We start from the raw sequence: 16515 nt of genomic DNA, 5'->3' as shown, positions 1-16515 counted from the left end.
TTGTGAAAGGATCAGATGGGTGAAAATCTACTGCCTATATTGCAGAAGTGCTACAAACTAGGCCATGAAATTAGTCAAATCATATAGAATACTCATGAAAAGTAACAGTCAGTTAAAGAAATGATGTAGTTTATAGTTATTTGGTAACTTTTAGATATTGTTGACCCTGTGGGCATTTCTTTGAAGCTTAAGATTAGATTCTTTGGGGGACTTAACAATGTCACGTTACCCATGCAGCTCAAGTATGGGAGTCCTGTTTCTTATGCGTTTTACATTTATTCTGTAGTCATTTTGAATTCTTGATCACTATTGTTACTCCAAGTGCTTGTCAGTGTGTTTGGAAAAGAAACACATCAGTCAAACGTAATTGCAAACAACTTTTTGTTCCATAAGAAGCAAAACAGCCTGAGGATCTGATATCATATAGCATTTGAGTTTCTTCCCTCCTTGAACACTTTTTGTGGCTTATGTGCACATAAAAATTGAAATCTGATTGCCAGAGGAAATTATGCTCAAGGTAAAGGATTGATTCTCTACAGGAAACACTTGATAACAAATGTAGACAGATGGATTCTGCATTAAAAAAGGCTGATGGAAAAGTTTAAGTCGTAGAAATCAGCACTAATGTTCAGGATATGCTGATTATAATACATTCCAAGTAGCTGCTCTGAAACTGGGTCTTCTTCTGTGGCTCAAGTAATTGAAAAGAATTTCTCTGAAATAAACATTTTCATAAATGCTGAAACCTGGTGAACAAATTCAACAGAACAGTTTGTGTTGAGCTCTGGAGGCTGGGCTGGGTAATTTAATGTTCCTGACAACTGCAGTCTTGGTTCAGCCCATAAGTTAATATTGATCAAAGACTGTGTTTCTAAATTAAACATGGATGGAAAAATTGAGAGCAAAGAGGGGTAGGGGACAGGTTGCATTCTCCCAGAGTAAGGAAGGTGTAAACCTTTCACATCATTTTGAATGAAAGCATAGCCATTCTCACTGAGGAGTTTTTTACTTGTAGTTGTCTTACAGTATCTTCACATACCATGGTACCATGGACATTACAGTACTTGTAATGTTAATTACACATTTCTGGTGATAGGCTGTCTATAACACCTTTGATTCCAGAGCAAGGTATATTTTTAAAGGAGACATAATGCCTATTGCCACCATTTCTTTGTCCATATTATGAGCAAATGGGTGATAGACAAGCTGGATCAAGCAGAAGAGACCTGCTCATTGTATGTTTGTGTCATGGAAATATTTCTACTAGAAAGAATGACAGTAGAATTTATGATGGGATTGTCAGAGCCTGAGCCACTGCTTGCAGAGAAATGAAGAAACTTTGGTGTGTGGCTGCCTTTAGACAAGCAAAGCAAATGAGAAATGCTGCTGTTAAAAATGAGAAAAGTCACTTTCACACAAAGTACTTTCCTGGGTGGCTGAAATAGGATTGTGTGGTATGCAGCAGCTAAGTGATTCCCACAACATTTGTGCTCTTTGTTTTCAATGTGTCTTTTCTAGTAGACAAGGAAAGAACAGTGCATGATAGGTACTACATTTCTTGTTGCTTTTTCTTACACACAGAAGTCCTATTAATCTATAGTTGTGTGCTGTCTCCACAGGCCAGGTTTAGCACTTGTATAGTTAATAATCCAATCATTTGAATAATAATTATATCCACCCCTCCCTTTTTAATACAAATCATTAATTGAAAAGTAATAACGGGTTTTTTGTAGTGCAGACAATAGATATGTAAACTATACACCACCATACAGAACCAGCTTTGTTGGTATGAAAAGGATAGTAGGATCTTTTCAGTCATTACTAGTCTTGGTTGTATTGCATCAGACTGCTGATTAAACCTCAATGGTAGCTGTAGGTGTCCTATTTTGAACAATACCACTGTTGCTCTTCAAGTGAATTCCAGAAAAATTAAAGATAGAAATGTTGTCCCTTGGCAAGGGCAATACATGTTTAAACCAATATTGTTTGGTTGACTTTTACTTGGTTGTGGGGATTTTTAAAATATATGCATAAAAGTAGGATCTGAGTGTGATCAGAACGAAAGCTGTTGCTATTTTGTAGCCCTTGAAAATGTCTCAAAAATGTCATTTATGATGAGTTTTTAGATACATCTTCATATGTATAAAACATGACTTGGAGTGGCTTGGTCAGGACTAAAACACTAGGTCTTGTAAAGAATTATGAATAGCATGCACATTTCCTATCCTATAATCGTAGTACCTTCAAAGTACAAACCATATCATAGACTATCTGTTCAAATATTTGATATACAACAAATTGGTTTTGATATCCTAAATCGAATAAAAGGTACGGTGAATATGTTTGGTTCTGAAAAATACAGAACTGTGTATTTGTAATGTTTTTATTACATTCAAAGTCAACTAAGAAGAAAATGCGAAATCTAATATGACTTTTAGTTACTTGGCACATTTGGATTGCAACTGTTACTAGTAAAAAGAAAAGAAGTTCGGGAAAATGCAGAAAGGAAATATTTCTGTTCCAGATTGGGGATTGCCTAAAAAATGTAATAATACTTCTAAATGTTAACTACCTCCCTGCCCCATCCTTCACACAGGTCAAAGTTGATGTATTCACTGAGGCAAAGAACACTCATCCTAAACAGCTTTTATCATGAATATCAGATCATTCTTCTTCTTAGCCAGAGGCATTTTAAGAAGGGCAATAGAGTTGGTCAGAAAGTAGATATTGAAGAGATTCTCTTATTTCTCCTATATTTCTACGCTGCTTTTGTCTCTTGTGAAATTAAATAAATATATACTTCTTACAGGCATTGAAATTTGATATGTCAGCACTTTGTTGTCCTTCATTATATCAAGGGATATTTCAATGTATCTTTGAGATCAGTTTAATTATCAGCAGTATGTTAACTAAGGCTTCCAATATAAATATTTGACCTCTTAATTAGAATAAAAACCTTTATTAGAATAAACCAAACCAGGTTGGAAGAGACCTTCAAGATCATCACATCCAACCCATCAACCAATCCAACCCACCCAAACAGCTAACACATGGCACCAAGCACCCCATCAAGTCTCCTTCTGAACACCTTCAATGACGGCGACTCCACCACCTCCCCGGGCAGCCCATTCCAATGGGCAATCCCTCTTTCTGTATAGAACTTCTTCCTAACATTCAACCTGAACCTCCCCTGGCGCAGCCTGAGACTGTGTCCTCTTGTTCTGGTGCTAGCTGCCTGGGAGAAGAGACCATCATCCACCTGTCTACAACCTCCCTTCAGGTAGTTGTAGAGAGTGATAAGGTCACCCCTGAGTCTCCTTTTCTCCAGGCTGAGCAACCCCAGCTCCCTCAGTCTTTCCTCATAGGGCTTGTGTTCCAAACCCCTCACCAACTTTGTTGCTCTTCTCTGGACTTGTTCCCGCAAGTCAACATCCTTCCTAAACTGAGGGGCCCAGAACTGGACACAGCACTCGAGGTGTGGCCTAACCAGTGCAGTGTACAGGGGCAGAATGACCTCCCTGCTCCTGCTGGCCACACTGTTCCTGATGCAGACCAGGATGCCATTGGCCCTCTTGGCTGCCTGGGCACACTGCAGGCTCATATTCAGCCTACCATCGACCAGCTCCCCCAGGTCCCTCTCTGCCTGGCTGCTCTCCAGCCACTCTGACCCCAGCCTGTAGCACTGCATGGGGTTGTTGTGGCCAATGTGCAGAACCCAGCACTTGGATGTGTTAAATCTCATGCCGTTGGACTCTGCCCATCTGTCCAGCCTGTCGAGGTCTCTCTGCAGAGCCTCTCTACCCTCCAGCAGATCAACTCCTGTCCCCAGCTTGGTGTTGTCTGCAAATTTACTGATGATGGACTCAATGCCCTCATCCAGATCATCAATGAAGATGTTAAAGAGCACAGGGCCCAGCACTGATCCTTGGGGCACACCACTAGTGACTGGCCGCCAGCTGGATGTGGCACCATTCACCACCACTCTCTGGGCTCGGCCATCCAGCCAGTTCCTAACCCAGCTCAGAGTGCTGCTGTCCAAGCCATGGGCTGACAGCTTGGCCAGCAGTTTGCTATTGGGGACGGTGTCAAAGGCCTTGCTGAGGTCCAGGTAGACTACATCAACATATCTTCTCAGATATCAGTTTTTCTCCTTGCATTCTGTAAAGCCATTTGTTTTAAAGTTTATGCTTTTGACAGCATCCATGAACTGCTGTCCTCCTACTGCATGTTCTACAGCTGAGAACCTGTGGATTTGAAAGTGTAAATTTGTGTAGAAATTTATATAAAACATGTCAGGGTTGGTGACATCCCATTCATTCTGACTGTTCTGATTCCATTCTGAATGTGTAGGGCTGAGAACAGGTTCTGAGGTTTTAACAAGATCTTTTCTTTCAAATAAAAAAATTACTTCAGATTTATTTTATTTTATTTTTTTAATGGCAAAGAAATGTCTGAGTGTAGTGGTTATCCTTTTGAGAGATTCATGCACGTATTCATATGTGGGTAGTAAAAGTGACCAACAATTTTAATCTTTGCATCGCAATATTCAAAATGTCAATGCTAAAGAGTGTCAAATCCACTACCAACAACTTTGATTATTGTCCTGTTTAATCTTAACAGAGAATTAGCAATGAATCACATGCATTATTCTACTTTTTGCAGTAATTGATTTATATACTTCTTTAACACTGGAAAAGTACATCAGGTGTTGCATGCTGCATCTTGAGTGCTAGTCTAACAATATGCACAAATCCTTTCCCTCAGAATGAGTTAAGAATTTCTTTGTAACCACTGAGGCAGTCTGTGGGAGGTGTATTTGTCAATCATTTGCCTAGGAGGTGATACAGTTAGCCATCCATAAAAGGCAGTTGCATTTCCCATCTTAGAGAGCCAGCAACTCTTTGGAAGAATGTTTACATTATTGGTATCACAATCACGCATCAAGTTCATGAATCAAAGGAAATTCACAGAGAGAAAGTTTGATTTTGACTGGAACCTCAAGTAGGAAAGAAATACTAAGTGAGATCATCTTAAAAGAGAGTAGTGCCAATGACAGAGGCAAAACCTAAGGTTAGTTTCTCAGGAACAGGTGTTGCAAAAAGAGTTCCAGATGAATTCCAAACATAAAAGAAACAGAAGATTTTGCTTGTCTGAAATATAGGGACCTATAGAAGTGCTTTTAAATTTTATTTATTGTTTTTTACTCCAAACCAAATTACATTGCAGACATTTGAATTACAGTTAATAATTTTCATCCTGTGACCTGAACAGCTATTTAGATCTCAAAGGCATTGCATAGCAAAACCAAAACGTGCAGAGTGGCATTCACCAAATAATTGGTACTAGGTGATGCTCACAATGCTCAACCCCTGATCTGACTTTCTTGGTAACGTCTCCTGAGCTACACAGGGGAATTAGGAAGTTGGGACGGCACACCACTATTTTGAGGAAGATGTCTTCCAGTAACCAGAACTAGTCAGAATACTGTTGTCTCACAGAAAAAAAAGTGGAGCAGTTTTAAATATATAATGCATTCATGAGTCTGTCACAAAATCACTAGAGATTTGATTGCTCTAATCTCTAAGAGTTTTTTCATTGACTGTACAGCTTTCTTCATATTGACTAGCCAGTGTAACTAAAACAGCTATTCTAATGCTTTTTACTTAACTTTACAAGCAGTGGCCATTCCACATACAAACTGTTATGTTTTACAGATAGGGTTTTGGTTGGGGTTTTTTATGTGTGTGTGTGTGTTTTGTTTGTTTGCTTGTTTGTTTTTTGTTTTGTGTTTTGTTTTCATCACAGAGATATGTCTCTGGCCTAAAAATTCACTGCTTGCAATTCCACTGGGGTGTGGGAACCTTAAAGTGTGTCTGCTCAGCATCAAACCCAGTATTTCCCAGAACATCCCAAAGAAATACTTGATTCCATGTAATTTCTGAAGTGGATTTGTTTCAGTTTGTCCTCAGACCCACTGAATATATATGCATTTTTTCAGTTGGAGAAGGAAATGAAGCATTACTAATAGAATGTGTCGCAATGATATTAAAGTTTTCTCTTATTCAGGGGAACAATTAAGATGATCCAGGTGAAAGGGGATTTAAGAGTGCTGATAATCTGAAAAATGAAAACTACACCTTGAATAGCTTTAGACAATAAATGGCTTTGCCTATCAGTCCTAAAGAAGCACACATGTGGGTAATTCAGGGGAATTACCAGGAGCCCCCCACCTCGTTCTCTGGCTTATTAAGAAAAGGGAATAAGAAATGCAAAGGCTGAGCTTTCTTAGAATTTTTTACCTATTTATACAGCAATAAATGAGAAGCAGAGATGTGTATTTTCATTTTCTATCAACTGAGGCACAGGCTATCTTGGTACTTGATTGTAAAACCCCAGTGTTTTTCTGGCAGTACAGTAAAGTGAACTGGGGAACATGTATTGAAAGGATTAGTTTTGTTTTTTTTTTTTTTCTGGGCCTTATTCTATCTCAGATCCTGGCTTTCCACTGATTGTTTCTGTATGACTTTGATATTTTGCTTACATTGGTTATTTGGCCATGTAGAAGGCAGTTCACTTAGCAGCAGTTAAGGGTATGTAAACTCCTGCTTTGTTTGAAAAAAACATATTTTAGGGAGAGATATTTTTGGTAAAATATCAACAAAGATTTTTTTTTAAATAAATTTGAGCATTTTCTTCTTGACTTTCCTAAAAGGTAGCTAACACCAACTGTGTACATTTGAACTTTTTCTTCTCCCTTGCACTTGTTATAATGATGTGTGACACAAAAGTGGTAACACGAATGAGGAATATGACAAAGTATGCAAGAGCATGCTTCCTTCTCTGAATAACAATCTATCAGATATGCTGCCAAAAAAGAAAACATTTGTAGTGTTAAATAGAATGTTCACAATTTCATGGGACCTATGCCTTTAGGCAAGAAATTGATCTAGAGGTATTCACTGCAGTAGGTGACATTAAAACTTCACACTTTCAGAACTAAAAAAAGCACTAAATTTTGTCTCTGCTTTTACAGTAATTTCTTGACATCCTTATTCATTGCTAAATAGAAATAGTTAACACACAGAAATGCATTCATCAGAAACTTTTTTACCAAATGAGAACATAAGTGCAGAAAGGGTTTCTTCTCTATTGAAGAAGTGGTCAGATAGTTATGTAGACTGCATGCATTTTTGTCCATCCCTTTTATGTTGTTCTTTAAGGGTTTTTTCTTACAAGGTTAACATTCTGTAAAGTGTTGTTTCATATAGCATAATATGTGTTAGGCATATGACATTTTGATGTCAGCCCTAACAAGTAACAACTGCTCACACGAGTTTGGAGTGTGACAGTCTGTGGCAAAATTAGAGAGTTAGTCCTAAACTGACTGTCTTCAAGGTCTCTACACCTGTTTGGAGATTAACCTTGGACTAATGGAAAGTCCTCCCTCCTCCAATCTTCTTTTCCTTCATCCAGGGTCTGGAATTCATAGGGGAGTTCAGTCTTGGGAGTAAAGACTGAAGCAAAGAAGGCATTCATCAACACTGCCTCGTTCAGCAGTGGGCCTACACCTTCCCTATTCTTCCTTTTCCTACTGATATATTTGAAGAAGCCTTTCTTGTTCTTTTTAACTTCCTTTGCCAGTTTTAATTCCAAGAGGGCTTTGGCCTTCCTTATTGCCTTCCTACATGCCCTGGAAACTATTCTATAGTTCTCCCAAGTGACAAGTCCCTTCTTCCATGAACTGTAAGTATCTTTCTTCCATGAGATTTCTTCCAGAAGCTCTTTGCTCATCTGTGCAGGTCTCCTGGCATGTCAGCCCCATTTTTTACTCAAGGGAACACACTTATCTTGGGCTTGGAGGAAGTGGCATTTAAAAATAGTCCAACGTTCTTGGGCTCCTTTATCCTCCAGTGTCTTAGCCCATGGGTTTCCTGCAAGTGTATCTCTGAGGAGTACAAAGTTAGCCTTGTGGGAAATCCAGGGTTGTAATCCTACTTACTGCCCTGCTTCTACATTGTGTAATACTAAACTTCACCATGTCATGATCACTGTCACCAAGGCTGTTCCAGACCATAATGTCCTCCACCAGTCCTTCTCTATTAGTTAATGCAAGGTCCAGTAGTGTGCCTCTCCTTGCTGGCTCCTCCACTGCCTGCATCAAGAAGTTACTAGCAATATACTACAAGAGACTTTTGGTCTAGCTGTGCCTGTCTGTGTGGGTTTGCCAGCAAATGTCAGGGTGATTGAAGTCACCCATGAGTACCAAGGAGTATGTTCTAGAGGCTACCTCCAGTTGCTTGTAGAAGGCCCCATAAGCATCTTCTGCTTGATTTGGTGGTCTACAGTAGACCCCCACAAGAGTTTCACCCACCTTTCTACATCCCTTAATTCTTACACACAAGCTTTCCACCTATTCTACCTCCCCCCCTCAGTGGAACTTGACACATTCGAGTTGCTCTCACACAGCCAGGCACAGCCAGTCCAAAAGGCTCTTGTAGTGTATTGATGGTAACTTCTTGATGCAGGCAGTGGAGGAGCAAACACCTTGCCTTGCTGGTCTATCTTTCCTGAACAGTACATAGCTATCCATTACAACATTAGTCATGGTTCAGTGGTTCCAATTATATCATAGTCTTGCAGCCTAATGCAGACCACCAACCCTGCTGATATAAACCTTCTCCCCCTTTGAGAGAGATGCACCCCTCTGCAACCAGCAGATCTGGCATGTGTGGTGACCCATTGTCAAAAAACCCAAAGTCCTGTTGAAGACACCAGGCTCAAAGCCAAGAACTCATCTGGTGAGTCCTCTTCAGTCTTTCTGGGTTGGTCCCTGCAGTTGTAGGATAGAAGAGAGCACTACCTGTGCTCCCACTCCCTTGACCAGTTGACCCAAGGCCCTGGAGTCTCTTGATAGCCCTCAGCTATGGAACTTTTTTCCAAAGTTGTCATTACCTATCTGGAAGGTTAATAACAGGTAATAATCTGTGGGCTGTACCAGGGTAGGAAGCCTTCTTACCACATCCTTAACCCGGGCCCCAGGGAGACAGCTGACTTTCCTTTGAAGTGGGTCAGTTCTGCCTACTGGGCTTTCTGTTCCTATCAGAAGGGAGTCACCTATAAAAATGACGCTTCTCTTTTTTGTGATAGAAGATGTTTGTATGCTAGGCTTTGGCTTCCTTAGCCAAAGAGTACTTCCAAGACAGATGGTTTGTCTTTTTCATTGTCTGGCTGCACTCTCAGGACATCATACCTGTTCTGCAAGGGCACCCGGGGGGCTGGAGGAATAACTGAAGCAACACTCCTGCCACGCCAGGCAGGAACTTGTTGCCACTCTCCTTGTTGAGGGGACAGGGGGAGGTGGGCAAGGCAGGAGTTTGTTCAGTGCCTTAACCATGGACTTGCTTCCACTTCCTTGTTTCCCTTAGGTTACTGCCTTCAGTCTGGAGGGGGAAAGCAACAGGGGTTATTTCCCTTTCAGCACTATTTAATAGGCCTTCTTCAGGGCAGTCAGAGCCTGGCTCCACCAGTCAATCTCCTCGTCAGCTTCCGTAATGCTCCTAAGCCTATCAACTTTGTCTTTCAATCTGTCAGCCTCGCTCTGAAGCTCTGCTGCATGGCTGAGTAGAAATTCTACCTGCTTGTAGCATGCACAGCTCCCCGCTGCCAAGGAGAGACTGAGGCATTCACTACAGCCAGCAACCTGAATCATTGCATCCTCCTGTGGGTGCTCTGTCTGGGTACCCACCTTCATCTTGGCTGGCATTGAAGCATGACCTTCTTCTGCTGGGTAGAGACCATTATATTTTGGCTGAGATGGTGAAAAGTAATTAATTTAAAAAATGTTTTAATTTCTGCCTGATGCTGCCTATGTTTTTCCCAGCCTACCACTAAGGCTTCTGCACTCTGTCACTTGACCCAGCATACACTGCCTGCTGTGATCTAGTGAGGGAGATCTCTCACTGTATTGTGGTCTCAGTTTTTCCTATTCTCTCTGTGTTTAAATTTCCTGCAGCTGACCAATAGCTACTTCATGCTCCCAAACAGGCACACAAGGGAATGATCCTGCTGGCCCTCACTGTTTATTCAGGTCCACCTGGCCCCGTAAAGCCGCAAAAAGAAACCAAAATAAAGCCCTGCTCCGCTAGAGTTCACCCAAACCGGTCCCGGAGTCATGCTCTCACTGTTTTGTGGAAGCGCAGTCCACTCTATGCCAGAACTGTTACGCAATGTTTTAGATTCCAATCTCTCCATGTATTTCTGGTCTCCTGTTACAGTATTGATGTCTCAGGCCTACAGACATAAACTATTGTGTTGATTTTATAGAACTGTGCATTGTGTGGGTCGATATCTTTTGGTTTTGCAGGAGTGAACTTTTTAAAAGTTTCACTGTACTGCTAGTCTCAACACATGTTATAAATGGCTTGTTTTATTCTTTCATCTTGAACATTCCTTTTGAGCAAACAACATAAACTTGAAGGATATTTTTTCCTATCATTTTAATGATCCCTCTGTTCTGTTTGCATTTAATAGTAAGGTAGCCTGTTCTTTAGTTGCAGAGTATGCAAGCAGGGGGCCTTTCAATGAATAATTTTGGAAAGTAGCAATATTTTCTTTTGTTATTTCAAGTAGTGTTTTTCATATTCCATAGTGTTCTCCATTCAGCAACACCAAAGCACATCATAAATATAATTAGTAGGGGAATTTTCTTCAAGCAGTTTTTTGGCTGATAAACAAGAGTATTAAGAACTAAATTTTCTAAAGCTGCAGATAAAATATTTTGAGAATATAGCACAGAACTCAACATTTTTTGGTTGGTGGGTTGATTTTGGTGTGGGGTTTTTTTTTCTCTGGTTTTTGTTCTCTGAGTTGTAGGCAATATTCCATACATCTTAGAGTATAGAATAAGAAATATATCACTTTTGTTCTCCCCTTCCATCTTCATTAAGCATCTTTCATGACAAAAAGCATAGCTGTTGTGCAGTATTATCAGAAACAATTGGAATCATCAAACACTCCTTAGGAAAAATAAATAAATAAAGTATTTCAAGTTAGAGCTTACTTCTGTTATTGCTCTCTTTTTTACTTATAACCCAAAGAAAGTTCTATTATAGTGGGTAAGTACTTTTTTTTTCAAAATTATGTTTCTTTTTTGTATGTTTCCTTGGCCATAGTTTATGTGTTCTGGAATAATGAGTTGGCAATATTCTCTTAGCTGTGTTCAGAAAGTGTACCGGAGCAAAGAGATATTTTCAAGACTTCTCCTGCACTGAAATAAATCCTGCTTACCATTTAATTCAAATGAAAGTGAAATAAAATTAAAAGGGAAAGAAAATCCAAGATCCAAAACCCATTAGCAAATAATACAAAGATTAATGGATATATTTTTAAAGGTTGAAAATAAATTAAAATTACAGATGGGATAAGGTGTGACTGTACTCCAGATGAATGTGTAGTTCCATTTGCTTGTTCTTGACTGCTGAAATGTTTCCAGCTGAGCTGATATTTAAAAGCTGTGTGTGTAACTGAGTCTTGAATGAGAGAGAAAACATAGAAAGTTGAAAATCTTCTCTAAGTATGACTTTAAGGATATTTTATTGCTTGGGACTACTTTCTGATGTTATGAAACAGGATGGAAAGATTATTTAGCTATTAAAAATGTTAGCTCTAGGTAAATATGACTACTTCAAAAGTTTTGTGAACAGTTACTTGGTTTAAATAACAGGCTAATCTTTATACTCTACTCTTACCCCTTAGTTCTCTTATGTTGCCACTATCATATTTCAGACAATGAGTCCTTGTAGGGGAATGTAAATATTTTATTTGTGTTGAATTTATTGCATATGTCAGTGCTTCTCTGAGAAGCAGGATTGACTAAGCTAGGAGGAAGGTTGTATTAATAAGTCTCATATCCTAGTTACCAGATTCCATCTTAGAGGTGTTACTGCATAGCACTGTATTTGTCTCATGTAGAAATATAAAACATATCTAAATGATCACTAATGAGGAAAAAAAAAACAACAAACCGGTAATTGGCAGCTATTTCACAGCTGAAGAACTCCTTACTGCAAAGCTCAAGGCAATGAGAAAGAGCTGTTTCTGGTCTGATTTTAGTACCGCATTTTATTAAATCTCAGTGCAAGGCTATATAGAAGAGAAAGTGATTTTGTATTAAAGAAGACTAATTTCATCCACACTCATTCTCTTATATTCATATGCTGATATGCACTGAAATATGTGGCCAGATAGTCTAGCTAGGAATAGGGGGTAACACTAGGAAATGCCACCTCACAAATCTTTTTCAAGGTTTTTGGATAATTCTCAATGTTAGGTTTTGTATGTGACTTCAGGATCATAAAGAAGTTGACAGTAAGTGTAATTGTATTTACTTCATCCCATCCAATTTCCTTTAGGAAATGCTACTGTTTCATTCAGTCTCTGTGTCTTTTTCTCTCCCTGCAGTTTATTTGTTTTTTTATCCTTTTCAGGAGTTATTTATTATGTTTTCCCCAGACTGGGTATCCTGAGAATCATCTATATTCTTAATATCTTGATGCCATCGACGTCTGCCATTCTTTTTTGACTTCTTGTCATCATTTCTTCTGATGCTTTTATACCCCTGCTTTCCAATTCACACTTCGTTTATACCAGTTTAATGTTTGCTGTACAAACCTCCACAGAAAAAAGGTCTGGTATGAACAAAGAAATGGCAAACCGTAATCTGTGGCTCATATTGCAAAGCACGTCTTCCATCTGCTTGTATTTACCTATGCATAGAGTGATTTGGACATTTAAAGCAATCTCTTCTAACAAAACCTTATCAAAGTACAGCATGATTGCTATGGCTTTCCCTGGGGTGCAATGAAAAAAAACCACAACAAAACCCACAGTTTTGTAAAACATATTATGTTAATGAAAGCAGTCTAAGAGGCTGTATAGAGTGGTATGGACCAAAGCAACCTATTTTCAGCAAAATATAATATGTAATTGCAAATGTAACGTGTGTCCCAAAAGACCTCAAGTTTCAACGTGATAAAATTTTATTGTACAGTTTTCCAATATCATGGAAGCAAGGCCAGACTACTAATTTCAAGCTAAAATGATCTGTATTCTGGAGTTCAGAAAATGGTGACATCTGTTACAAAAAAACCGCAAAGCAACAACAAACCCTTGCACAAGCAGGTATCTTCTTTGCTAGGGAAATTACTGAACAAAATACCCATGGAGAGTGATTTTTTTTTTCTTTTTTTGCAAGGGATTCCTCATAAACCTTTCCTAATAATTGTCCTCCTTTTCTGTTGGCAGTAGTGATTTATCTGTTGTCTCAAATGTCAGTTAGCCTAAGATAAAGGGAGGACATGAGTGGCGGGTATGTAATCTTTTCTTTCTCTCTCTTCAATGTTGCAGGAGTTTTACTTCAAATGTGGAGCACACCCAACCACTGACAGTGAAACATCTGTGGCTCTGAACCTCATTACAACAAACAGTCGCTGTATCACATGTATAACATGCACAGATGTTAGGTAAGCACAACGAAGTGTCAAAGATGCACACACTCAGTGCTTATCACTTTCAAAGGGCTTTTTTTTCCTCTGCTGATTTTCCATTTTAAACACATTATGGTTGAAAATGGACCAAGTTTTCAGGTATGTTCTTTGTTTTGATGATGGGATTACAATTCATATTTTTGTGCCTTGAGTTGCAGGTGGGAATATGACTCCTTCAGTCCTAACTACAACCTCAGATACTCAAGATGGTGGCACAAGTGTGTAGAGCTGTGCCACTAATCCCTATTTAGGAGCTAATGAATGCCTGTTTTGAGAGGGACAGACTATTCCTGCACAAAGAAACTTATTGGTGTTTGTGTTATAAATCAAAGTAAAATTTCCTGCAATGCACCTGTTCTTATGTGCTTGTCTATTGCAGTTTTACATACTATAATCCATCTTACTGCATGGTATTTGGGCACATGCATTTGAGAATACCACTACTTGCAAATGCATAGATTAAAAATCAGCTGCCCAAGAAAGACAACTACCATTGTTGTGAAGAATTTCATGAAACACATTTATCTACTGATTAGATGTTTTGAGCTGAAACCTCCAAACTAATAACACCAGGTTATACACTCTTAAGTGTTGCTATTGATTGGTCTGCATTTTGCAATAGAAGAAAGAATTTAGAAAAGTCTTACAGCTTAGCAGGGAGTCTGAATTAAACCATTACAAGTTATCTTTGGGGGGAAGAAAAGCTGGATTCCTGGAAGTAATTGAAAATAGTATGTGGTGGTTGTGTTTCTATCTCAGACCTAGTATAGTTACATTATGTTGTGACTGCATGCTACTGCACTGATCACAGCTCAATGGCTGCCACAATATTTGGCTCAAGAAAATTAGTCTTAGATAAAGAGGAAAAATAATTGTGCATTGAAGAGAAGGTGGTGTCCATCATTTTATATATATACAGAATTTAGAGCATTGCAGTGTCTCTTACCTTGCAGGAAGTATATGCTGAATTACTTAGCTTGTCCCCAGTGATTAAGTATGCAACAGTATTAACCTCTCTGTAATTAGGAATAATATGAAGTTTCTGTTCTTTTCCCAATTGGGAAAATGGATATCTTGAAATTTTCCTGATTTGATGTATTCACAAATATTCATTAAGGTTTTTTTGGGGGGAAGAAAGGAAAGACTTGATTTTCCAGATTGTTTAGCTAAACTCCTCCCAGAATTAACTATTGTCATCCTAGACTTTATTAGTTATTGACAAAATTATATCAATTCTCATTAATTTCAATTAAGGCATAAAATAACAATGGGAGTCATGAGTTTCAGTAGACTTTTAGCTCAGCACAAAATCTGGAAATATTTATTTATGAATAATCTTACTGGATTTATACACTTAACAGGTAAGAAAGACACATCTTCCTGTTGGCCACATGCTGTTTCAATTGATTTTAGTGTACAGGACCCCTCCTGAGATGCCATTAACTGATCTTAAAGAACAACTGTAGGGTTTGTGTGCTTGAGCATTTGACCAGGCACTAGCAATTCCTAATTGTCTGTGATGAGGACAGCAGGTATTTTGAAGTTACCCATGCACATAACAAATCTTTCAGTCTTCTCTTTATTTTGTACAGCAGATCAACTGCTCATAAACAGGTATGTCTTCTGTTATGGTGCATACAGATATGTTTCAGAGAATGAATGTTCATTCTAGTTTTCTAAATGGCTAATCAATTTTATTTAATCAAGCAAGATATCTGAAGCCTGTGGTATTAGAAGAGAATTAGGAGGCATATATTGTGAGAACAGTCTACAGAGCAGTTGTATCCCCTTCAGTCTCCAAAAGGTCAGGGGAATACTCTTCTGACACAGTATGTTTTGTAGGCTATGGAATTAATTGTTTGACAGGAGGTACTGAAATCAGTTATCCCAAGTGGAGTACTCCAGCAGCCTTCTTGCAGTTTTAAAGGTTGTGAATGTAGTAATATGTTTATATAGCCAGAATTTGTTTTGCCCTACTTCCTAGAACTATACATGCAGAATTATTTTCTCCTTCATCAAGTGATGCAGTGAAATGATGAAGAGGGTATTCTCTTTTCTGCCTTATTGTACTACTTCATAAGATTTTGTGGGTGACCTCTGTTTTCCTGCACACCTTCTAATCTCCTTCCATCCGTGAGCAGTTCTTTTGTACTGCACAAGATGAAATCACAGCAGGAATCAGGCAATATTAGTTCCTCCTTGCTTTCATGGTTAACTAATGTGAAACTGCTACACCTTGACTGCCTGAGCACAGATAACACTGTTCTTTACATGAAAATATATACCAAAGAGAACCTAAGTTATAGGTTTTGGTTAAAAGAGAGAAACTGCAAAGGGCACTTGAACTCTGTACTGATTGATATGGTGTGTCTTCTGGAAAGAGATGATTTTGGCTGCATCCCCTGTGGTATATTTATAGAGATGGCTTCTAGTACAGGTAAAAGGCCAAATACGCATCTGTCAAATTGATACCTTGATATTTTGCAGCAAGGGTACAGACTAAACTTAAAAGTGGCTAGTTCTCCTGTCACTGGACAAAAGGAATTATTTAGCTTGCTGCGGTGCAAATCCTGGTATGACTCTGTGCTGCTGAATGAAAGCTGATCCCAAGCCAAATGGCAATCCTACACAGTACTGTGATAGGTAGCCTGGCTCTTTGACACAGCTAGCTTGGGATAGCCTTGAAGCAGAAATGCAAAGGCTCATTGCTGAAACTAGATCTTTAATGAAAGTACACTTTTTATCCTAATGATAAGATGGCATTCATGCCATAATATTCCCTCTGTAGATCTTGGGAAGCATCTGGACACCAAACACTGTGAAATGCAGTGTAGATAAAATAGATAAAATTGTTTAGCAGCTGCGCTTTGTGGGATAAACAACACTTCTCTCCAAGACCTGTGTCCACTCAAGGACATTTGGCTATTTCTGGACTATAGGGATTTTTTTCTGTTTCTTACAACTTAGTGTG

The 16515-nt window shown here is 38.9% G+C and overlaps 1 protein-coding gene across 1 annotated transcript in view; it reads left to right on the top strand.

Moving 5' to 3' along the window:
- The window catches only part of PRKN (parkin RBR E3 ubiquitin protein ligase), a 797047-nt gene that overhangs the window by 350723 nt on the left and 429809 nt on the right, over positions 1-16515 (top strand). The window contains exon 6 of the mRNA XM_068152890.1: positions 13405-13520. Coding sequence (XP_068008991.1) covers positions 13405-13520 — 116 coding nt within the window. The remainder of the gene's footprint in view (positions 1-13404; positions 13521-16515) is intronic.

The sequence above is a fragment of the Melanerpes formicivorus genome, unplaced genomic scaffold (genome assembly GCF_026170545.1).
Source record: "Melanerpes formicivorus ecotype bairdi unplaced genomic scaffold, bMelFor1.0.p_v2 SCAF_2, whole genome shotgun sequence".
In the NCBI taxonomy this organism is placed as follows: domain Eukaryota; kingdom Metazoa; phylum Chordata; class Aves; order Piciformes; family Picidae; genus Melanerpes; species Melanerpes formicivorus.
The sequence above is the reverse complement of the archived record's forward strand: the minus strand, read 5'-3'. Positions and strand labels throughout refer to the sequence as shown.